Genomic DNA, 25,040 nt, shown 5'->3' on the forward strand with positions numbered 1-25,040 from the left:
GATTGGGGAAATTCTTCTAAGGAAAAGACTTGCATGATGAGTAGTAGTTAAAAGACGAGAAAGTATTCAGGCATATGCCTTGGTGAGGACCTTCAGTTTGACTCAGTGAAATGACCTTGGAGTGGAGGACTTGTGCTCCGATACATATTTTTGAAGAATCACTGCAGCTGCTCTATGAGAATTCCCTAGAAGGTAGAGAATATGAGGACAGAAGCAGAGAGAGCATGTAAGAGACAGGTGATGGCCATGGAGAACGATTCTGGAAATGCTGTGAGGTTGGAGCTGACTTGATGTGCTGCCTGATTGGACATAGGCATGTGGGGAAGAGGAGAGTCAGAGATGAGCGACACACAAATCTATCCAGTGAGTGAAGCACTCTTGGTACATAGCAACATAACCACTAAGAAAACCCTCAAAATAGGTCCTGGTTAGCACCGTTGTTCCTTTTCCCCCATTTCATTTTTATCTCCTTTTTGCCTTCTTGCTTTTTTCATTTCATCTTCTTTTGCATCACTTGATTACCGTGGCAACAAATGTACTTTATAACATCATTTTTCACTCATTATTTCTATTTTATTCATCACTAATTTAATTCATGACCTCTAAGATGAAGAAAATTCAGAACTAAAAAGAAAACAAACAAAAAAAATAATGAAAAGGTCTGGCAATCCCTGTCTGTTCAGTCTACGATAACAAAACACCTTAGTCCAGTTAATCTGTAAACAACAGAAATTTATTGGCTCTAGAGGCTGGGAAGTCCAAGATCAAGGTGTTAGCAGCTTTGAGATCTACTGAGGGTTGCTCTACATGTGACACCTTCCTGCATCCTCACATGGTGGAAGGCGCTACCAAGCTCCCTCAGTCATCTTTCATAAGGTCACTAATTCTATTCAGCATCACCTTGGGTCAGTTTCAACACATACATTTTGAGAGCGACACAAATATTAAGATGATAGCAGTGATCAACATAATTTAGAAGTGGTTGTCTGCACCTACCACCATGATATGAACCAGATGGAGAGCAGGGACAAAGTTGTGTCTAGCTGGTTGGCAGCTTCATGTAACCCACAGCCCACTGCTTCTCACTGCATGGAGTGGCCAGTGAACACAGGAGGCTGTCAGTCACAGGCACACTATCTTTGAGGAGTGTCCATGTGGAAAATAAAGATGGGAAAGCACTACTCAGAGACTGCAGTAATCCTAATTTCCTTTGGAGTTGGAATCATGTAACACTATATATTTTATTTTCAGCATATTCTGTAAAAATATTCCATGATGAGTATTTGCAATCAAATTAAAATAATATAGTGTATTTCTTGAAGAATTTTAGCAAATTATTGGAATAAATGAAGTCATTCCATCACTTTGTCTACCAATGTACATTTGTATGATATAGAAAGATCCTCTCTCTGCATCTATTTTGTCAAAAATTGAATCCACTCTGGTTTGTTTTTTTTTTTGAAATGGAGTTTCGCTCTTGTTACCCAGGCTGGAGTGCAATGGCGCAATCTCGGCTCACCGCACCCTCCACCTCCTGGGTTCAGGCAATTCTCCTGCCTCAGCCTCCCGAGTAGCTGGGATTACAGGAACGCACCCAGCTAATTTTTTGTATCTTTAGTAGAGACGGGGTTTCACCATTTCGACCAGGATGGTCTCGATCTCTTGACCTCGTGATCCACCCGCCTTGGCCTCCCAAAGTGCTAGGATTACAGGCGTGAGCCACCATGCCTGGCCTCCACTCTGTTTATTCTGTTCCTTTTTTCTTTACTGATTGGCAGATCTCTAACACCTTTTCATTTCAGCACATATCAAGTGATGGATAATAGGAGTAATTATATTAAGACGAACTTTACAGAAAACCTTGAGTTTCTAGATTTTCTTTAGATGATTTCTACAGAGTATTGTTGCCTTGACATTTTCTCCCATGAAATCATTTTATATGGTTTGTGCCCGAGTTCTAAGAGCCATTATTATTTATAAAAAGCAGTGAAACCTGAATGACAGATGTGCCTTGGGCTGATGTGGAGGGCATGAGCCTTCTCTTGTTTTCTAGTTATTCTTGGGGTGGCCACCAAGCTGGCTAAGTGCACAATTTTAAAATCAGACCTTAACACTTTCTCAAAAGCAAAAGACTGACATGTGTACTGTACGACATTAAAATTCCTTTGATTGCAGCACTTAGTAAAGATAGACAATGAAGCGAAACTCTTCATGGCCAACTGGTGACCTGTTTTTAATGATGCTCTGTGGCTCTTCAAAGTGTCATTGCTATTTGACCTTTTTGTGCAGCTTTATAATTCTCGGATTTTTGAAGCATTAGTCCTTTCACAACTAAAGCAATAAAAGGAAATAGTGCACCCAGTGGTGCCATTATCCCATACTCATATTGTGTGCAAGCCACCTAGTCATAGAAAAGCAAAAAAAGTCACTCTTAGGTGCTACCTGGAGTTGGTGAGAAACTCATTTAGCTTACTGTTCTTTCTGCAACAAGAGGCATCTAAAATTCCTAATGACTACACCTCGTCTTGCTATTCAGAGCATGTGAAATGCCCTCATCTTAAGAAACAATGTTTATCTAAATCTTTTGAAATATATTGGCAGAAATGTTAAAGTGAACATTTGTGAAAATTATTATGATGAGTTTCACCTAAGACAAAAGTCTTCACGGCCATAACAAACCATCACAAATATAATGGCTGAGAACATTACTAACTGATTACTGCAGAGTTCTGTACCCTAGAAGTGCAGGGGTCTTGTCTGGTTTCTCTGTTTGGAGCCTCTCAAGTCTAAAATCAAGGTGTCGGCCATTGGCCTCCTTTTGCAAAACGCTCAGAAGAACCTGTATCCAGGATCCTTCAAGTTGCTGGCTAAATTCAGACCCATGCAGTAGATTAAGAGCTGCATTTCCTTGTGGGGTCTCAGCCAGGAGTTGTTCTCAGATTCTAGAGGGCATCATTTTCCCTGGCTCATTGATCCCTTCCTTCATCCTCAAAGCCATTAGGACAGACCCCCTACGATTGTCTCTCCCCACCTCTCCTGCTCCCTCCTCAGCCACATCTCCCAGTTTGACCCTTCTGTCTTCCTTTTCTACTCTAAAGGGCTCATGTGATTACATTGAGCCTAGCAGGATAATCCAGGATCATTTCCCCTATCCTAAGGTCAGCTGATGAGCAACCTTGATCCCATTTGCAAAGCCCCTTCCTCAGTTAGTATTTGGTTGAGCGACCAAAGGGAATCTTGAAGGGATGTATTTAGAGTTCTCCCTACTGCAATGAAGGCGAAAAGTGCAGTCATGATGATCGTGGAAGCAGACAGACTATATCGGTGCTATGGCAACCTTGCTTTTAAAATGCAGAATCTTCGAGCTGCCCGGTCACTGCATTTTCCACCGTTATTCCTAACTATTGATTAAGACCTGTGCATTAACTTGCAAGACCTCCTTGGTGCTTCTCTTCACAGAAATAACTCCTGCTTTCTTTTAAGAAGACTTCCAGAAATTTCTTTTAGAAATTTAGGAATAGATTTTAGTAATTAAGATTAAATTACATCCTTCTCCCTTTCAGGGAAAAGAAAGCCAAATAATCTTAAGTCTTACTGTTTTCTGTATATTTTTTCTTATTTGAAATAGATATGTGTTCTTAGAATTTTTCTTTCTTCTCGCCATCCCCCATCACCTCCATATGAGATATTTTCATTCTAAAACAAGGACAGTGGTCCTTAGACTTCCTGGTAGTCTTAAGTAACCATTAGTCAAAAACCTGATTTGTCTGTTTCTTTTTTAATATATATTTTATTGCATTTTAGGTTTTGGGATACATGTGAAGAACATGCAAGATAGTTGCATAGGTACACACATGGCAATGTGGTTTGCTGCTTTCCTCCCCATCACCTATATCTGCATTTCTCCCCATGTTATCCCTTCCCAACTCCCCACCCCCAGCTGTCCCTCCTCTAGTTCCGCCCGACAGACCTCAGTGTGTGATGCTCTCCTCCCTGTGTCCATGTGTTCTCATTGTTCAACACCCGCCTCTGTGTGAGAACATTGGCTGTCTGATTTTCTGTTCTTGTGTCAGTTTGCTGACAATATTGGTTTCCAGGTTCATCCATGTCCCTACGAAGGACACAAACTCATCATTTTTTATGACTGCATAGTATTCCATGGTGTATATGTGCCGCATTATCCTGTCCAGTCTATCATCGATGGGCATTTGGGTTGGTTCCAAGTCTTTGCTATTATAAACACTGCTGCAATGAACATTCGTGTGCATGTGTCCTTATAATAGAATAATTTATAATCCTTTGGATATATACCCAGTAATGGGATTGCTGGGTCAAATGAAATTTCCATTTCTAGGTCCTTGAAGTATTGCCACACTGTCTTCCACAATGGTTGAACTAATTTACACTCCCACCAACAGTGTAAAAGTGTTCCTATTTCTCCATATCCTCTCCAGCATCTGTTGTCTCCAGATTTTTTAATGATCAGCATTCTAACTGGCGTGAGATGGTATCTCAATGTAGTTTTCATTTGCATTTCTCTAATGACCAGTAATGATGATTTGTCTGTTTTTAATACAGTATTCACCTAGCTAGAGCTATACAGTAATCTCTGGCCAAGTTAACTGGACTCTGTATTTTCTAACATTTGTCATGTTCTTTGCCGCAAGTAAAAAACTACTAAATGAGTTGTCAGAACTTCTCAATTTATGAAATAGCAATTAGCAGAGATGGGTACATTTCTAAGAGGTTATAGGAAAGGTGGTTTTTATTTTCAATCACTTCCTTCCAATTTAAATATGGGAATTAAGCTAGTTTGATCCAAGGAATGTCTCTGTTAGCATTTTTGCCACAAGTTAAGGAGTCATTTTCCAGGGAAGGTATGTAGGAAGACTCTTAGTCAGTTTGGCCTGCCGTAATGAAATATGACATACAAGATGGCTTACAAACAACAGAAATGTATTTCTCACAGTTCTGGGGGCTGTAAGTTCAATATCAGAATGCCCTACTGTTGGGTTGTAGTGAGGACTCTCCTGCATTGCAGACAGCTGACTTTTTTTGTCTTCACGCAGCAGAAAGAGGGCAAAGAGCTCCCGGAGTTCCCTTTTTTAAGGCATTGACAATTCATTCATAAGGCTCTCATCCTTATGATCTAATCATCTCCCAAAGTCCTCACTAACAGTGTGACATGACATGGGGGTTAGAATTTCAACATATGAGTTTACTGGGGGACATAAACATTCAGTCCATAACAAAAACCATAAAAAGTAGAGAGAGCTGGATGCCCGCAGGCAGCAGGGCTGGATACCAGCAGAATAACAGGGGCTTCTGCCTTTCCTTCCTTGCTAAATGACTCCCTCTTCCAATCACTTAGCCCCCCAGTGAGCAGTCAGCTTACAGAAATACTGGGGTGACTCCCCAGAACAAAACAATATTTGAGAGGGGCTAGAGAATTGCACAAAACAAAGGGTTAAGGCACAAGAGTCTGTGAAAGTATATGCAGTTCTTTGCCTCTTTCAGTTTTTTGATGATGGATTGGTATTCAATACGCTGTCAGTCAGTGATCAAAGCAATCAGAGAAACAAGAAATAGACCTCAAAGAAAACTTAACTTACCATCTAGATAAATGAGCTTTTAAAAATCATATTGATTCTCAGCTTTATTAAGTCTTTGAAGTATGATTTGTTAAAATATCCTCCAAGTAAACAAACTGAAAAATTACATGACTGCATATGCGGAATTAGGGATACATTGAAATGAAATTTGGAAAGGTTGTTTTAATAATAGCTGTTAATAATCCAGAACATAGCGCCAAATCTTGAAAATCTTTTTATTATTGTTATTATTATTATATTTTAAGTTCTGGGGTACATGTGCGGAACATGCAGGTTTGTTACATAGGTATCCACTTGCCATAGTGGTGGTTTGCTACAGCCATTGCCCTGTCACCTACATTAGGTATTTCTCTTAATCCTATCCCTTCCCAATAACCCCACCCCCTGCTATTCCTCCCCTAGCTCCCCACCCCACAGACCCTGGTGTGTGATGTTTCCCTCCCTGTGTCTGTGTGTTCTCATTGTTCAACACCCACTTATGAGTGAGAACACGTGGTGTTTGGCTTTCTGTTCTTGTGTCAGTTTGCTGAGAATGATAGTTTCCAGTTTCATCCATGTCCCTGCAAAGGACATGAAGTCATCCTTTTTTATGACTACATAGTATTCCACGGTGTATATGTGCTACATTTTCTTTATCCAGTCTGTCATTAATGGGCATTTGGGTTGATTCCAAGTCATTGCCATTGTGAACAGTGCTGCAATAAACATATGTGTGCATGTGTCTTTATAATAGAATGACCTATAATCTTTTGGGTATATACCCAGTAATGGGATTGCTTGGTGAAAAGTATTTCTATTTCTAGATCCTGGAGGGATCACCACACTGTCTTCCACAATGGTTGAACTAATTTACACTCCCACCAACAGTGTAAAAGCATTCCTATTTCTCCACATCCTCTCTAGCGTCTCTTGTCTCCTGATTTTTAATGATTGCCATTCTAACTGGTATGAGGTGGTATCTCAGTGTGGTTTTGATTGGACTTTCTCTAATGACCAGCGATGATGAGGTCTTTTTCATGTTTGTTGGCTGCATAAATATCTTCTTTTGAGAAATGTCTGTTGATATCCTTTGCCTACTTTTGAATGGGGTTGTTTGTGTTTTTTTTTTTTTTTTTGTAAATTTCTTTAAGTTCTTTGTAGATTCTGGATATTAGCCCTTTGTATGATGGGTAGATTGCAAAATCTTAAAGCCCACAATCTGGCTGCAAATTTGATGGCACTCTTATAGCTGATGAGATGAGAACTTGACTAATAGGGGATTAGTCAAGTTCTGTTCTCCTACTTGTTAGAAGATAGGGGACTCAAAACTCAAAATGCAAGGAATGGGATCACATTGGTATTGCTCATTATTTATTTGGTCACGTGGTGGTCATTTTCCTGGAGGCCACCTGCTTGAAGTGAATATTGCATCTGTCTTCTGCAATGTGTCCTAGCATATTCACTTATTTTATATATTTTAAGGCTTAGGTTTTGTGACTTGTCATATAAATCACACCTGGTTGACCAGAAATAATTTGGTTTAACAGAGAAAGAAGAAAACAACTAGCTAGTGTTCATTTTTGAAACTAATTTGTGTTTTGACCCATGACATTTTCCTTTTGCTGTGTGTGTAACTGGCCATGGCTGGCAAATCATTTAGCAAGCATAGAAGTTCTTGCTGCCATGGTGTGTGGTAGGTAGACTTCCCCCTCGATGGGAAGTCAAGGTGCCAGAATGAAGGTTGGATATGGGGGACTTCCAAAATATAAATACACCCTGAATTTCTTAGCCCACCATGAATGTGCCAGAGTGAGTTGGTAGAACAGAGGGAGGGCGGGCACTGACCCAGGGGATGGACCATATGGCATTACTCCAGGCTGGAGATGTAGTCTGGTCATGAAAGCATCAAGGACTGGTGAGTCCAGCTCACTTCCCAAGTACTGCAAGTTAGGGAAGAACAACTGTGAGCGGTGTGTGAGTGTTTGTGGAGCACAAAGGGCCACATGCACAATTAGGCTCACAGTTAATGGTTTCAGCCACACAGCATCCATCCTTTTCTTCCCTCTGATTTCCTTGTAATTTAGCCCAATGGGAAACTTTCAGCAGACATTTCATAGAGCAGTTAACTCTGTGGCGACCATCAGTTTTAATTGGAATCATGTAGCTAAAACCCTAGGTAGTACTTGACAGCAAGAGGGTGTCTTTTAACTCAGGTATTTCTGGTTCTGCTCTGGGCTTCTCTGTAGCAATGTTCCCTGATGCATGGCTAACTCCAGAAGGCACAGATCCAGGCAGTCTTACAATGGTGCAGTGTTTAATCGTCATCCAAAGAGGAGCCCTCTGTCCCTTCCTGATGGCTTACGTTTATGAGTGGACGTGGGGTGTGCGGTGTGAACCTAGCGACCACCTGCTTTGGGTACAGAACAACAACAGTGTTCACGGCCAGCCCCAGTTGGTAGTTGGTCTTAAGCCACTGAGGCGTTCTGTCCCTGCAGCTCAGCAAAGCAATTACCAAGCCATCATTGTCCTGATTTATAAAGAAATTGCCTTCCTTGGGAGAAGACAGTAAGATGCATAGCAATTCCAACAGCAAGACTGTGCAAATCTCTAAAAAAAAAAAAAAAATTAGGGAAACTTATTTCTTTGGAAATTATTCTGACTTGGCTGTGATGAGGGACCAGCTTTCAAAACACATATTTAGAGAGAGAAGTCAAGGGCTTTTCAAGTAAATTCAGCCTTACATTATTTGCAACCAAAGAAAGTTTACGGAGGTGTGGCTAATCCTCATGCTGGTAATGCTGCCTGGTACTTATAGTCGGTGCTTCAGATAATGTTCTGGGAATTCATTTAAAATAACGAGGCTGCACTGCAGACTTCACTTAAGTAGGGCTAGGAAGCTGCCTCATTTCTCTCTTTTATAATCCAGTGTCCTCATGTCCTAGACAGATACAGAATGCCAGCTGCAGCACTTTCTGTTCTCTGCAAGCTCTAAAGACTTCAGTTTTCAGGGGCCTCTTCTGGCAGAAGTGGAAGATACCAACCAGGCAGGAGAGCAGTCTGGACCAAGCTGACAGCTGCAAATTTGGTGGCACTCTTATAGCTGATGAGAACAGAGATAGGGCAGAATATGTTGAACCATGTACTTCAGCCTCAGAAAGTGCATCATCCCAACATCACATCAATCATCCCAACATCATATCAGTGCTGCTAATACAGAGGGCCTTGGCATGCCCTGTGTCCTGTTGAACAGTGGCCTGGCCTTGCAGTGTTGAGGGCAGGTATTTTCTTTTCTTTTCTTTTCTTTTCTTTTCTTTTCTTTTCTTTTCTTTTCTTTTCTTTTCTTTTCTTTTCTTTTCTTTTGTTTTTTGAGACAAAGTCTCACTCTGCTGCCCAGGCTGGAGTGCAGTGGCATGATCTCAGCCCACTGCAACCTCCGCCTCCCAGGTTCAAGTGATTTTAGTGCCTCAGCCTGCTGAGTAGCTAGGATTACAGATGCCCACTACCACGCGCAGCTAATTTTTGTATTTTTAGTAGAGACGGGGGTTTCACCATGTTGGCCAGGCTGGTCTCAAACTCCCAACCTCAGGTGAACCCCCCAACTCGGCCTTCCAAAATGCTCTGATTTCAGGCATGAGCCACCATGCCCTGATGAGGGCAGGTATTTTCTATGCCACCACCTCACACCTCTCCACATGCTCCAAGGAAGAATTTTGATGCATATATATATATATATGGCATTTAGGCCTCAAGCAAAGCAATCCAGTTGTTTCATTCTCTAGAAATCCTTTCTTGAAACTTGCACATGCCCACTGCAGGCTGAGCAGTTATCCTGGGAGGGAGTGGGACGTGAGTCACCAGGGACGGTGCTGAGAAGAATTCCGTCTACCCTGGAGCAAAACAAGCTGCGGGCTCTGTGTGAGTTTCCTCTTGCTGCTGTAACAAATTGTCACAAATTCCGTGACTTAGAACAACACAAATATATTATCCCACAGTTTCTGTGAGCCAGAACTTTGCATACTGGTCTCACTGGTTATGCTGGTGGGATGGCCCTCCTTACTAGCAGCTCTGGGGAAGAATCCAAGCTACGGCAGGTTGTTGGCAGAATCCAGGTCCTTATGGCCGTGGGACTAAGGTCTCCACTTGGCCTAGTGGTGATCAGTTGAGAGCTGCCCTCAGTCCCTGCACTCCCAATGGCCTCTCTCTCTCTCCCCGCTTTGCCCGTGGCTCCCGCGTATGTCAGAGCCAGCAGCCGGGAACGAAACCTGTACTCTTGGGATCTCTGTCATCCCTTCTGCTGCATCTCTCTGACTATAGCCAGGGAAAGCAGAGAATAAAATAGGGAGATTTTCCAGGGACAAAATAGGGGAAAATCTCCCTATTTTAAACTTTGTAACCTTAATTCCATCTGCAACATCTATTTTTTTCCTCGTATAAAGTAACCTGTTCACAGATTCCAAGAATTAAGGTCTAGACCTCTTGGAGGGGCTGTTATGTGGCCTACCACAGTCCACCCTCTGGCCTCTAAAGAGTCACATTTCATCCCATTACAGCATCAACTCAAAGTCTTAAATCTCTTCGTCTCACAAGTCCAAAATCTGAATCATCCAAATCCGAGCTGGATAAGTAATCCATTAAGTACAGCTCCTGTGGAAGGACTTCTCTCCGTCTGTGAACCTGGGACAATAAAGAAGCAACATGTCTGCTCCCAACATGCAGTGGCGGAATGGCACAGGATAACAATTATAGGCATGCCAGTTCTAAACGGGGAAATTGAAAATTAAATGGAGGCACTGCTCCAAAGCAGCTTGGAAACCCCACCCAGCAAACACCACTGGGTTTCCAGGCCAGAGCTTATCCAATGTCATCCTCAGCTTTGCCCTTCAGGTCAGATGTCAGAAGAAGACACTGCAAATGTGTCTTGTAAGAGACTTGAACACCGCAGGCTGGTGGGGGAAGAAACCCCGCTTCAGTCCACTTTTGCTTATCATGCAAATGTCATGCATTTCCACCTGCACAGAACTACAGGAACAGAACTGCATTTCCACCAGCCGCAGAACTGCAAGAAGCAGGAGTGGAACGTTTGGTGAAGGATGGCCCGGGATTTAGAGCCACCCACCTGGACTGTCCTGTGGCCACATCTCAGGAAGGACTTAGCACAGGGAATGTGGTTGAGGAAAAGGGCATTGACAAGATTTGCCCGTGGTCCACCATGAGCCAGCCACAGTTTTAGCAGACATGTTGCACTGGCTTAAGATGCCAGGCTTAGTAAAAGTGGAGAATGAAATGCCAGAATTTATACGTGCCACAGAATGCCATGGCTCCCTGTTGGGTCCTGTCCTTGGTTGGAGCCTGCCGACCCCACCTCTGCCCAGCTGGAACTTAGCCCAAGCACGTGACTGTAGTTTAAGCCTTGCCCTTCACATTTAAAAGTATGCATTTTGAATACTTTCCATTTACTTCGCATGAGCTGCTTTTTTGCTGGAAACATGTTTATTATGTTCCGTGTCCTTATATTTTAAGTTACAACCCATGACTTGCTGCTCTAAGTGTGAAGGAAAGTAACTGATGTCTAAATTTACAGAATTACAACTTAAGGACATATTTTACTAAAACAGATGAGGAGTACAATTTTCATCCATGTCAGCCTATATTTGTCTTTTGTTGTATATCTAGATGTCACTTCCAAAGATGATTGGTTCCCAAATTCTCCACACTGCTAGTTACATGCTGATGACATCATGGTAACTCACATCAAATATAATGTCTGTCCACCTTGCTGGACTGTGACATTTTAAGGGTCAACAGCCAGGTGCTCTCATCTGTTTATCTCAAGACTAGCATTGTGTATGGAAGACAGTGGGCACCCAGTCAAGGTTGGTTGCTTTGGTGATTTGAAATCATTTATCTCTGCTATTTTTTCTTCCTGGAATGATTCCTCTAAAGCCCATATCTCCTCCGAAATTGAACTGAACATTACCTAATACAGTAAAAAATGAGAAATAATCTGGATATTCGTTAACAGGGTATTAATTTGAAAACTCATAAATTGTGATCTATTTATACCATGAAATACTGAAAGTTATTCAATGACTGTAGCTATCATCATGAGAAGAGACTGTGACAAACCTTTGAGGGATAAAAGCCAGTTGCCTAAGGAATTGTTGTGGCAGAAAACAGAATCTTACCGACACAGTTTATTAATACGAGTGGAAAATACTCTTGAATGGTAAATACCAAATGCTCACAGTGATTTCCTTAAGGGAAAGTGAAGAGTGTAGACATCGCTTTTACTTCGACATTTCCCCCACTGTCTTAATATTTTTACATTAGCTTTAGATTTTTAAAACATAAATGACTAAAGTTGCCAACGCCGCTGGGAAACCTTCTGTTCTTTCCTGCCGCACGCTTGCAGGAGACATGTTTCCTGTGGGGAGCTGGTAACCCGCCTGGTGTCTTTCTCCCCTCTGGGCTGGGAGGTCTCTGGTGGAGCAGCTGCTCAGCTGACATTTACTGAGAAGAAGCCCGCCTGGCCAGGAGCAGCTGCCCTGTGTCACTGCACATCCCCTGTGACATCCACACCCTTCCCAGCAGCACCTGCCAGATGAGGAGACACTTCGGTCCAGGAGAAGCCACCTGTGTGGATGTTTTGAACGATAAGGAAACCAGCCAGCCCTTTTTTCAAAGAGGCTACAAATCAAAGGGATGAGCCCTCATGGTTTTGTGGGAAGAAGGAAGGGGATGGACAGACTTGGAGGGTCTCATGCTGCCCTCGACCCTGCAGTCTCTGCACCTAGAGAGAGAGAGAGAAGCTCTGGCTGGATTATCGTCACTGCATTAAAGGCAGATGGAGTCAGCTGACCCAGTGGCCAGGCGGAAGACACCCTTTCCTTCCCCGCCCCTGGGCACTTGACGAAGAGGACAATCTTCCCACACAGAGAAAAAGGATGGGTGTGTTGAACAATGATTTTGGAAACCACAGACAAAGTCTCCCAAGGCCTTGTGGGAGGACACAAGGCAGAACTGCTGTTTCCCTGAGGAGGCAAATATATTTGATTCCTGAAACCCAGACTCTAGATTTAGGAAAGTAGGGTGCTGCTCCAAGCAGGAGCTGCTCAATCCACTTATTTTGGTGAGATGTTTTTAGACAGTTTAGGATCCCAGCCTCAGCATACGCTGAAAGTTCTGTACCTCTAGCACAGAAAAAAGAACTGTGCATAACATTCATATAAAAATATACAGAACTTTGAACAAAATATCAGGAGTTCACAGACAACCTCCTGAATCCTATATCTGAGCTTCAGATGAGAATCTAGGTCAGGGGCTGATCGTGCCAGTGGCTTGTTTCTGTATGGCTTCAAGAATAGGTTTACATTTTTAAAAAGGTTGTTGAAAGAATGAGGAAGAGGAAGAGAGAAGAAAAAGTGGCACAGACCCTGCCCGCAAAGCCTAAAATATTTATTCTCTGATCCTTTACAGAAAGTTTTTAACTCCTGATTTAGGTGTTTATGGATAGAAGATCTCTTTAAAATTTAATGTTTTTGAAGCAAAAGCAAGTGTGCTTTGTGGAATGAAGAAAAGCGTGATTGGCATAATTTTATTCTCACACTTAGATCAGATAATTTATGATAAATTCAAGCCATTGAGAATGTAAGGATATTCTCCATAGAAGGGAGCTAACCACAGGCATCAGACTCCAAAGAGCCAACCCTTTGCATTTTTATGTGTAATTAACACTTGATAATCGATTTGGCTGCTAATAACATGTCTCTTTTGAAGGAGTGGCTGTGAGGTCTATTCAGTCTCTGCTTGGCCTAAGCAGGAGAGGTGGGGAGTTCTGGAGATCTTGTTACTGGGGGTGGCTGTGTTGTTGAATTCAAAGATCGTCATGAGTTAAAAAAAAAAATCCATCAATTTCTGGGTAGGTAATTACATGGTCAAAAAATTAAGATAATCTGTATTTAAATTCTCCTTGTGAGATTCCTCCTCACAAGTTTAGAGTTATTTCCTGTCATTTGCTGATTGACTTTTATAAGCCAATGGCCACTGGTCCGACCTAAAGGCCATCACTGGTGGGTGTGGGTGCCACATGGCCCCATCCTGTTAGGAAGAGTCTAGGGAATATTGTTCAGAGTGCATACATCATGTTGCACACAGTAGACAACCACTTGGCTTCAGAGCCATTCAATAAGTATTTTACGTTTCTACGTTGAATTTCCTGCCATGGGCTAAGGCCATGGTTCTTACCTGTGGAGTGTGTTATCACCTGGAGACCAGTGGAACACACTAGGAACTGAGCTAATCGAAGTGTAGGGGAAGGGCCTGCACGTTTGTTTTTTAATCAAGTGCCAAAGCTGATGCTGATGCAGCAGAGGTTTGAGAAGCCACGGGGCTGAGCCCAGGTTAGGTGCTGGCGAAGCACACATGCAGAATAGATCCTCAGAGAGCCCAGCTATCCAGAGCAGGCCACTCAGTCATGAAACAATTGGTGTGCTTAGTGTTCGGGGCTGCAGCCCTGGCCACCTCTACCTATGAGATTCCAGTAATGCCCCCAACACTCACCCAGCTGTGACAATGAAAAATATTCCCTGGTGGCACAGTTACCCTGGTTAGGAACCACTGGTCTAGAAAGAGTCCTGAAAAGAACCATATGCTCTTTCATCCAGTTGATATCCAGTGAGTTCCTACTGTGTGCTGCACAGTAGGGAGCACAGTCAAATAAGATGATGCTCCCTCCTACCCCCTAGCGCCTTGTGGGACCCGACTCAAACATCAAGTGTTACAGGCACTCTGAAAGAAGCTTGTACCTGGAGCTATGAAAGAAGGAGTAGTGGGGCTGAGGCAAGGCTTAGAAAGTAGACAAGGCAGTGCTCGGCTTGAACCCTGGCAGCCGTAGCTGTCAGAGTTGATGGCTTCAAGGTGGAAGGGAGAACATTCCAGGGGGATGGATCAGTGGACCTGGGAACCCCAGGCAGCCTCTCCTTATCCTTGGTCAAGTGTCCAGAGGCTCTCAGCTCTGCCATGGGGGTCCCAGATATCCCCAGGCTTGGGTCTGGTCCCTGGTCCATGCCATCAACTCTGGTGGATTCCGCCTCCCTGGCCTGCCTTGCTGGGTTGCATCGAGGCTGGTCTAAGTATGTGGCTTTATATTTCGACTTTGCCTTGGAATTCTCTGTATCCCTTAACCCAGCTCTGCTCTCAAACACCTTCTGGACAACCCACCTGACTCCTCAAACCAGTATATGGAACCCGGGCCAGATCCTGCAGTCTCAGGAACCCAGGCACGATCCTGCAGAGACTCAGCATCTGGACTCTGCTGGTTATGAATTGGAAGATGAGATGAAGGAGCTCAGGGAGCACCTGCCCAGGGATGTGAAGGGCTGGGCCACCTGATGAATGATGATTATAGCAGGGCTGGACCCAGGGCTCAAGGACATGTGGGTGGGCTTAGTATAAGACAACTCCAATGGAGTCCAGATTCTGAAGGCCAAAAAGGAAAGGGAGAGAGGAGAGGAGGAAACAGAGACATAGGAAGACAACCTAGCCTTGAACCAGGGTGTGAAAGCTCTTTGTCCGAGCCTGAGGTTGTAGATGGGTGTGAAACTGGGAAATATCTGATTGGCTCCAGGCCACAAAATTGTGCAGTTCTCTTCAGTACTCAGTCAATATTATGAACAATCATGAGATAGTTTATATCTTGAACTAAACAATTTTACTCCCGATGCTGTATGCTGTCTTCAATTCCATTTTCTTTTTTTTTTTTGCAAATTGAGACTGCCCCAAATAACTCAGGATGGGGCCTGTTACACGAGTACAGTTTAAGAAGCAGGTATTCAAATAGTGGAGCAAACATCTGATACTTACTCTGTAAGCATGGAGTGCAGAGGTCAGTCAGTCAGTTAATGTGCCCCCGCTTTCCTGAGTTCCAATCCAGTGGAAGGGCTGAATTCTCAATAATAGCCAACTGTGTGTCACACACTCAGCTGAATGCTAGGTATAGACATAAGGATGACATGCTGTCTAATCTCCGGAAAGTCCCAGTGCAGTAATGAGGTCACAGCCTAAATTATTCCAATACAAAATCTGTGATGATCAGTAAACGAGGTTCAAAGGGCTAAGAGTAAAGCCTAATTACAAATACATTCACCACCCACGATCTCATCCCTTGGTTTTCTCTGTGGTTTGATCTCCAGTATCCTGGCCATCTGAAGCAGAGACACATCGTTCATGGAAGATGCTGTAGTCATACATGTGAACATATGGTTTGAGTTTTACTTTGGGTCCTAGGAGACCACTGTGTGTTGAAGTGCAGTGAGTAATGGAGATTCAAGGAAATGAGATTTCAAACAGCACGGAAGACGGGGGAAAGGAAGCAGTTTAACTAGTTGCATTAAAAGAAAAAAAGTATTGGTCTTATAATTGGAAGATACAAAAATGAATTGTTTTATTTTTTATCTGTTAGATAAAAGGATTAGAATCCACTTTTAGCAGGAACTTCCCAATGACATTAGCAACTGACGATTCAGCCACGATTGTAAAGATTACTAATAAGGATGAGATATTATACATATTTTTGTGCTTTTAACAAATAATCTACAGGCATTTGTCGTAATACTGTGTTTATGCATAGAATTTTGCCGCACTCATTTCTAACCAGACATAGAAATCACTTTCCGTGTGATGGGCAGAAGATGGTTTAAGTATAATGGGTGGGAGGAACTTTCTTGATTGGACATTGATTCATTGTCAAACACTTACTAAGGACCATGATTACAACTAACCATTCAGTGAGCATCACAGAAGGTTTCAATTATTTCCTATTGGTTGGTCCTACATATTTAATGATTACCAATGAAATTAGGGCTGATCATTAGGAAGTTAATTTGTGAATCAGAAGGCAGCCTGCCTCCACAAAAGGGATACTCGAAGGAAAGGCTGAACACATTAGTCAAGGAAGAGTTGCAGAGGGCTTTTTCAGATCAGCGTATCCACACACTGCCCAAGGTGCTTTCCAGCCTGAATTTCATTAATTCTATTTGGAAATAGTAACTTTGGAAACATGCTACAAAGAGCCAAACATAATCACACATTGCCAGGCAACATTCTTCTGGCCAAAGAGATCTGATTTGGAATCTTTGACAAACGTATTATTTTAACAGCTTCACAGCTCAGCCTGGTGAAAAACATTTCAAGAGGGAATGATCTAAAATGCTTCTTTAAAATGGCCATTCTTTTAGTTTGAAATAATATCAAATGCCTCTCACCACCTTTTCCCTAGCAGAAAGTTAGTTCCTCTCTGGCCTCTACCACGGATTGTGTCAGAAACAATGGTTGGCCACCACAAGATGGAATTGATAAAATTTTACATAAAGATGCTGTCAATATTTGCCTAGTTATATTATCTAAGAAGCTGAGAAATTTGGTTTATATTTGAAGATCAGCAAATGCCAAAAATACCAATTTGAATTGTATAATCTTTCCCAGCGTTACATGAAAATGGTGATAGAGCCTATCTTAACACATCTATAGAACTTTTTAGATCTCAAACAACTATGTTCAGTAGCATTTTTAACATGAAACCTATTTTATTTTAATTCTTAAAAAATAATATTCTGCATCAGGCCTGAAGCCTTCTTTCCCATCTTCACCAGTTTTGTTCCATCTCCTCCTCAGCTAAATGCTAGGTGGAGACATAAGAGTGACATGCCTTCTACCCTCCAGAAAGTCCCAGTGCAGTACTGAGGTCACAGCCAAGTAATTCCCATACACACCCAGTGGTGATCAGCAAAGGAGGTTAAAGAGCTAAGAGAGTGTGAAGCGGGAGGCTAATTGCAAATAGGTTGATTCCCCAAAATCTCATTCCTTGGTCTTCTCTGGGTTTGATCTCCAGCATCCTGGAGAGACACACACTTATTATGTGGCCTTGGACAACCTCTGAGTCTCAGTTTTATCATGTGTAAAATAGAATTAACTACAACAGCAAAAGATATTGTGAATATGAAATTAGACTATCTGGGTCAATTATAATGGGCTGGAGATTCATTTCATTCAACTTCTCCAGATTCCCTCCAGGCTCACAGATTCTTGGGATCTGCCCCATGGCTGCCCCAGCAGTCAGCAAAGAACACAACCCTCCTCCCAGCCAGACCCTCCCTAGTGAGCTAGGGTCTGAGTTCTCAACATCAGCATCACCACAGATAATGCAAGTTATCTGCCTCGACCCCAGACATCTGAGTCAGAGACTCCAGCATGGAGCCAGCAGAGTCTGTACTGCACACACCCTCCAGGTGATTCTGATACTCCCAACGTTTGAGAACCATCCTTTTTTTCTCCCACTGTCCCCAAGATCCTTAAATTCTTTCAATCCCTTTGTACCACCCACTAACTCACCTCCTCCAGCCTCCCTTTTACAGATGGTATTGTCTATAGTAAGTTATTGCAGAAATTCTCTACTGGAACCAAACATTAACCATGGGTAGGAGAAGAACATAATCTCAGGTGGTAGAGTAACTAAAAGCACCCCCAAGACTTTCCTTTGAGTAGGATTATCTCTGTCATTTGTAGGACTAAAAGATATCTCTACTTCACAGCCACACATTTCATGACAGTGGGCCCCATCTGTTGCCATTAGCTCAGTATGTGCCAGAACAGGAAAGAGCTTGGAGCAGCCCCTTCCCATAAGAGGTATCATGCACATCAGAATGACTGAATTGTCACGGGAACCTCTAACTCTGTCTTTAGAATAAATTCCTAGAAGTCTGCTTCTGGTTGGGCCAAGATAGGTATCTTTTGTGGCAGACGAATTTCAGAAAGTTAAAAACTCTGTCTTTGGAAGTGTTTGAGACCTCTCAAAGAAGAATCGTTTGAATGAAAAAGCTTCTGATTGTATATGAAGTAAACCTAGAAGACTTTCTAAAGTCCCCCACCCTCTATGGTCATGGGTGGGACTCACAGATCCAGTGTTAAGAATTCTGCATTGTCGGCCGGGCGCGGTGGCTCAAGCCTGTAATCCCAGCACTTTGGGAGGCTGAGGCGGGTGGATCATGAGGTCAAGAGATCAAGACCATCCTGGTCAACAAGGTGAAACCCTGTCTCTACTAAAAATACAAAAAATTAGCTGGGCATGGTGGTGCATGCCTGTAATCCCAGCTACTCGGGAGGCTGAGGCAGGAGAATTGCCTGAACCCAGGAGGCAGAAGTTGCAGTGAGCCAAAATCATGCCATTGCACTCCAGCCTGGGTAACAAGAGTGAAACTCTGTCTAAAAAAAAAAAAAAGAATTCTGCATTGTCTGTTCCAAGAGTTGCATCATAGACATCTGTGACTTACCCAACTCTGGGATGTGTTTTGTGGAAGCCATCCCTATTTATTAAAGATATATTCTTGATAAACATTCTGAAAAAGTGGGGAAAAAAAGCATTTCCTTTAAAACTATAAGAGCAGATGGATATGGAAAGACATTCTTTTGCTGACAACCATGAAGATTGCTGACGTATTTTTTTGCTTTACAGGAATGTTAGTTCGGCCGGAGAGGAGGCTCGCAGAAGGATGCGAGAGTGTGATGGGCTCACAGATGCCTTGCTGTACGTGATCCAGTCTGCACTGGGGAGCAGTGAGATCGATAGCAAGGTTGGTTGTATTTGCATAGATTAAGCATGTTCAAGAATAAAGACTCCCACGGGACTAAACCATAGCTAACAGCCCCAGAGAGCCAACACAGTGTTTCAGACTTTCCTTCTGAACTCTCTCCTAGTTTCCTTGTAAGAATCCAACACTTTTTACACTGGGCTTCAGATTCGAGCATGGAACTAGATACCTAACTTCTGATTAGCCATGAGTAAATATGTAGATTGTTCTAAGATACTCAGACCACAGGTGTTCCGGTTGAGTGTATAAACATTGCTCACAGGCTTCTGGTTTTTATTTAATGTAATCCACTTTCAAAAGAAAAGACGACGTTAAAACGACCTGGCTTTTAATGTAATCTACTTTCAAAAGAAAAGACAAGAGGTTAAAACTACCTGACAGAGCCTCATTCTGTAACCCAGGCTCTGTCACCCAGGAGTGCAATGGTGCAATCAAGGCTCACTGCAACTTTCACCTCCTAGGTTCAAGTGATTCTCCTGCCTCGGCCTCCTAAGTAGCTGAGATTACAGGTGTGCACCACCACGCCTGCCTATTTTTTGTGTTTTTAGTAGAGACAGAGTTTCACGTTGGCCAGGCTGCTCTGAAACACCTGACCTCAAGTGATCTGCTCACCTTGGCTCTCAAAGTGCTGAGATTACAGGTGTGAGCCACTGCGTCCAGCCCTAAGATTTGAATAATCCCATAGTCTTATAAACTTGCTTTTTAACAACTGTTAATTACATTAAGTGTGCCATTTTAAAAGGCCTGCAAGGTCTAAATAAATGTTACAATGCTAAATAAATGAGGCTTCCCAACATAATAAATCACCAAAGTCTATTCAGTATCTTAGTTCACATGCCAGAATAGAATTGGGTGGGCTTTTCCAGTGTTTGAGCCATTTTGTTTAGTCTTAAATAAGTTTGATTCATTCATATGTTTGATAAGTGATTTCATAATATTCTGTTACAAACACAAACTTTACCAATACTCATTAAGTAATGCAGGTATGAGCATGTGATTTCTTAATAAGGATTTCTCAAGAGCCACCCTTATCGACAATTTTGGCTGAGTTATTCTTTGTCATGGGACTGTCTCATGCACTGCAGGATGCTTAGCAACATCCCTGGCCTCTGCCCACTGGATACCAAGAGCAGCCCATCCCCACCCGAGTAACAAACAAAAACATCTCCAGACACTGTCATACATACTGTGGAGAGCAATATTATCCCTGGTTATGAACCTCAGCCTTAATCCTGTGATTTTCATTCTGTCTCTTTATGAGAAGTGCCTTTGGAGTGTTCATGTAAACACATCTGCCCAGACCCTATTGCAGTCCTCTGAACCCAGCTGTCTAACTCTGGTCTCAAGTTTTTGTACCTTTAGAAGTTCATCAAGTCATTTGATGTGCATCTTAGATTAAGAACCTGCCATAGTAGGTAGAGCTTTAATATGACTCTCTAATTAGGAATCTGGTATAATGTAATTTAGTTACAAAGTCAGATAAAGAACATATAAGTGTTTCTATCCATGTAGTCATGAATTGGCTGTGTGTATAAGTGAACGTAGCACTTCTCAACCCTGACTACACATTAGAGTTACCAAGAAATTTAGAAAATCACTGATGCGCTGACGCCTGTAATCCCAGCACTTTGGGAAGCCGAGGCGGGTGGATCATGAGGTCAAGAGATCGAGACCATCCTGGTCAACATGGTGAAACCCCGTCTCTACTAAAAATACAAGAAATTAGCTTGGCATGGTGGCGCGTGCCTGTAATCCCAGCTGCTCAGGAGGCTGAGGCAGGAGAATTGCCTGAACCCAGGAGGTGGAGGTTGCGGTGTGCTGAGATTGCACCATTGTACTCCAGCCTAGGTAATAAGAGGGAAACTCCGTCTCAAAAAAAAAGAAAATCACTGATGCCTGAGTCTTCCTCCCCAAAGATTTGAATGCAAGGTACTTCTGGGACTTCAGCTCTGTGAGTACTGGTCCACTGCAATTATGAGCACCGCTTGTCATCTTTTAACTTCTGTGCAGTTAGGCTCACATCCATTCATTGACTGTGTGTTTTCAATTTCAAAGATGAACATGATGGACCAAAGAGTAAGCATTCCCTTTTCACAGAAGCCCTTAAGTGACCATTTTAGACCTTTTAATATCATCGGCAGGAAAATTAAATCCCTAATCAAGCGACCAGTCAAGATGTCCTGAGTATTTACAAATGCTTGTTAGCATAATAGACACCTGCGTTTTCAAAGAGCTCCTGAAAGCAAACCAGTGAGGCTTTTTTTTATGACGGTGCTCGGCATCCTCATATTCAGAATGGTGAAAAGGTGAGGCGCTGGGAGACTACACCTTTCACTGTGATGGTTATGAAAAGAGCTTTGATACTAGCTGGACCTTGCAGCTGAAAATAAGAGTCAACAGCCTCATGCTTCAGCCACGTGTGGTCACCAGCACCAAAGGTTTAGGCACTCTTCAAGAGCCATGCCAAGAATCCACATGGCACGAACATCTTCTTTCTGATGTTTCAGATGACCAGACTCCTAAAACCCTGGGAGACATTGTAGTTCATCTTTTCTAATGTCCGAATTTTCCCCAAAAGGGGAAGTTGAAATAATTGGGAATATTCACGGCTGGAGTCAGAAAACCCAGGTATCCCTGGTGGAGTAAGAAGAGCCCTGAGCTGGCATCAAGACAGGGCCAGTGCACTGTGCCATCTCCACCTCCCACTGTCTGGAGGGTCACACCCAAGTGACCTCAACTCTGTGACAAGGAGCATAATCATAGCTGAAGGCCAACGCTGTTGAAAGGATCAGGTGTGATCAGTTACTCAGCAGGTGCTTCACTGGCTGGATTGTGCTACATATTATTTTTATGCAGCACCTGTTATTACTGTTTTAAAATATTATTATTGTGCCATCATTTTCTACTCAGCCCTCTGCTTGGCTGCTCTTGAGCTTTAACAATGACAACTTGACGGCGATGGGGCTGAATGAGTACACCTTCTCGTTAAGGCCCAAGAAGTTAATACATAAAAGAGCCTGGATTCCACACAAGATTGTGGCTCTGGTCCTACAGTTGGACCAGTGTGTTGACTGGATAACATATGGTAGACCACTATTACAACTTCCAGATTAACCCTTTCTAATAGAAAATAAGGAGTCAAAGTGACCCTGATAATCGAAATGAACTGCTGAGAGCCCTGCTGACAGCAATGGACATCCCAAGCAAAGCTACCAGCTGCCATGCTCCTGCTGGGATCTCAAGGATTTGTCTTCTCTTTCTCTCCGTCCCTTAAAGAAAAGCTCATGAATTAAGTAACTCCTCCAAACCAAGCCAGACTGAGAAACTCCAGGAGGCTTAACTGAGTGTTAAGTGTGGTCCCTGTGACATTCCTTCCCCCATTCCTCCCTCCCCACCCAACCCCATCCCCACTTTTTCTCTCTTCTTCCCAAATCATTTCCCCAGCTGCAGCTCGATTATAAAGCATTTTTCACAACTGCAGATTTATTCCCCAGTAGTCATTTGTTAAACAGGGGAGCAGCAATGCCTCTGGGGAAGACGAACAGTGGGATGAGGAAGAAGTTTATTCTTCCAAGTCTTTGATGTAAGAAAAATCAGTTTGAGCTGATTTAAAAATCATTCTGACTTATGCTATAACATTTTCCTTTCAATGAGAATCGTTTCTCTTTCATGCATCGCCCTGAGTTTACCTGCTTTCATGCCAGCCAGTCCAGTTTTTGATGCTGAGAGGATGCTTGGAATAGAAAATCAGGTTGACTCAGAGCCTGCGGGATTAGCAGCCCATGACACCTTGAAAAGCTGACAAGAAAGGTGTGGAATGATAAAGGCTCCAGAGATATTTCCTGAAAACTAGTTTTCCTCATAGATTTTCACGGCCTTGGTAATAAGGACAAGGCACCCGTTACCTTCCACCAAATTCCAGCCAAGGGAGGGAAGCAGTGCAGGATCCTGATCCCAGCAGCCCTGGCCCATTCCAGTCCCACCCCAGGACTGCACAGAAGCAGCTCCATCTGGTGGGAGATACTCACAGTTTCGGCTCTTCTCCCCTTCACCCGTACAGTGGAATTGTGTTATGTGCCTTCACGGGTGGCTGTTACGTAGCACCTGCCTGAAAAATGATAGCCAACTTGGTAAGGTTCTTAAAATAAAACTTGGCTCAGTTTATTTTTTTTTCTCACCATTAATTCACCTCTTTTAAAAATTGGGTATTTTCCCCCTCTTTCCGTGGTTCCTGGAATCAAAAGGTCAGTTTTGTCTTAACCGGCAAACTTTTTCTGCAAAAGGTCAGAGAATAAATATTTCCAGCTTTGTGGGCCAAATTGTCTCAGTCACAACAATGTAATTCTGCATCGTAGCATGAAAGCAGCCACAGACATTCATGAACAAATGGGCATGGCTGTCCTCCAGTAAAATAGCCAGTTTGTAAAACTGGCTGTGGGCTAGATGAGACCCATGGGCAGCAGTTTGCTCACCCCTCTTCTTAGCAATCAGAAGTTATTACAACTGATATTTTAGCCAACACTGTTGAGCAGACACTGTTCAAAGAACTATATCTATTAGCTTATTAAGCCTCATTGTAGCCCCGTACATGATACTATTAATGTGACCCTCAGCTTGCAAATGAGGAAATAGAAGCACAGAAGGATTCAGCACTTTGCCCAAGGTCCCACGGCTTGTGAAATGGTGGGCCCAGGATTGGAAGCCAAGCTGGTAGCCCTACGTCACATGCTCTGGACCTCCGCACTGTGCCGTCTCCTGCCATTGTTGATGATATGAACCTTTGAAGAGCATTTAGTGTGCTCCGGCTTTCTTCCCAGTACTTGTGTGCTTGTTACTTTCCTGTTCTGTCATAACCAATGACCACAATCTTGGTGGCTGAACCCAACACACATTTATGATCTTATAGCTCTAGAGACCAGGAGTCTGAAATAGGTCTCATTGGTATAAAATTAAAATGACCTAAGATCTGTGTTCCTTCTTGAGGTTTTGGGGAGAATTCGTTTTCTTCCCTATTTCAGCATCTAGACAATGCCCTCATACCTTGGCTTGTGGCCCCTTCCACCATCTTCAGATCCGGCAATGGCCAGCCACATCCTTCTCATATCACTGTGACTCTCCTGCCTTTGTCTTTGACATACAGGCCCCTTGTGATGACACAAGCCCACCTGAACAATCCAGATAACCTCCTACCTGGCAAGCAACTGATTAGCTTAGTAATTCCCACCTCCTTCCAGCCATGTGACCCAACATATTCGCAGGTTCCAGAGACTAGGATGTAGACCTCGTGTGAGGGCCATTATTCTGCATACCACACACACATATTTTAGCTCCCCTAATGCACAAGCAACCTAACATGTGGGTCCTGCTGTGCCCATTTTACAGAGGGGAGCACTGAGTCCCAGAGATGTCAAGTGCATTGTCCAAAGTCCCACAGCTAAATCAGACATCTAGGGTTCTACACGTGTCCAGCTCCACAACGTATATCCTTAACCACAGTTTAACCTTTTTGCTAAGAGAACATGAGTGTCAGCCATCTCAAAAAGAATGCAGACTAAAAATACTTATGCCCCCAGGTGATCACAGCCACTCACTTGCCTGGGACAACCCTGGTTTGCACCCGTGGCTTCTTTGACACTCAGAAAATGCTCTGGTGGGCAGTAACTGTGTCACCCACCAGACCTGACAGAAATTCTAAGTCTGTGACTCCTCATTACCCGATCCCCAGTCCCCAGTTGGGGAGTCAGTGGTGGGAGTGCTGTCTGTTAGTGGATATTTGGGATCTCTCGTGGTTGTACATTCTTCCCTT

The 25,040-nt window shown here is 43.1% G+C and overlaps 1 protein-coding gene across 26 annotated transcripts in view; it reads left to right on the forward strand.

Annotated features, from left to right (window-relative positions):
- The window catches only part of CTNND2 (catenin delta 2), a 967,235-nt gene that overhangs the window by 798,691 nt on the left and 143,504 nt on the right, over positions 1–25,040 (forward strand). For all 26 annotated transcript variants that reach the window (XM_035292306.3, XM_035292310.3, XM_017969987.4 and 23 more), the window contains one exon: positions 19,099–19,216. In XM_035292306.3, the coding sequence (XP_035148197.2) occupies positions 19,099–19,216 (118 nt within the window). The remainder of the gene's footprint in view (positions 1–19,098; positions 19,217–25,040) is intronic.

Source organism: Callithrix jacchus, chromosome 2 (genome assembly GCF_049354715.1).
Source record: "Callithrix jacchus isolate 240 chromosome 2, calJac240_pri, whole genome shotgun sequence".
Lineage (NCBI taxonomy): Eukaryota > Metazoa > Chordata > Mammalia > Primates > Cebidae > Callithrix > Callithrix jacchus.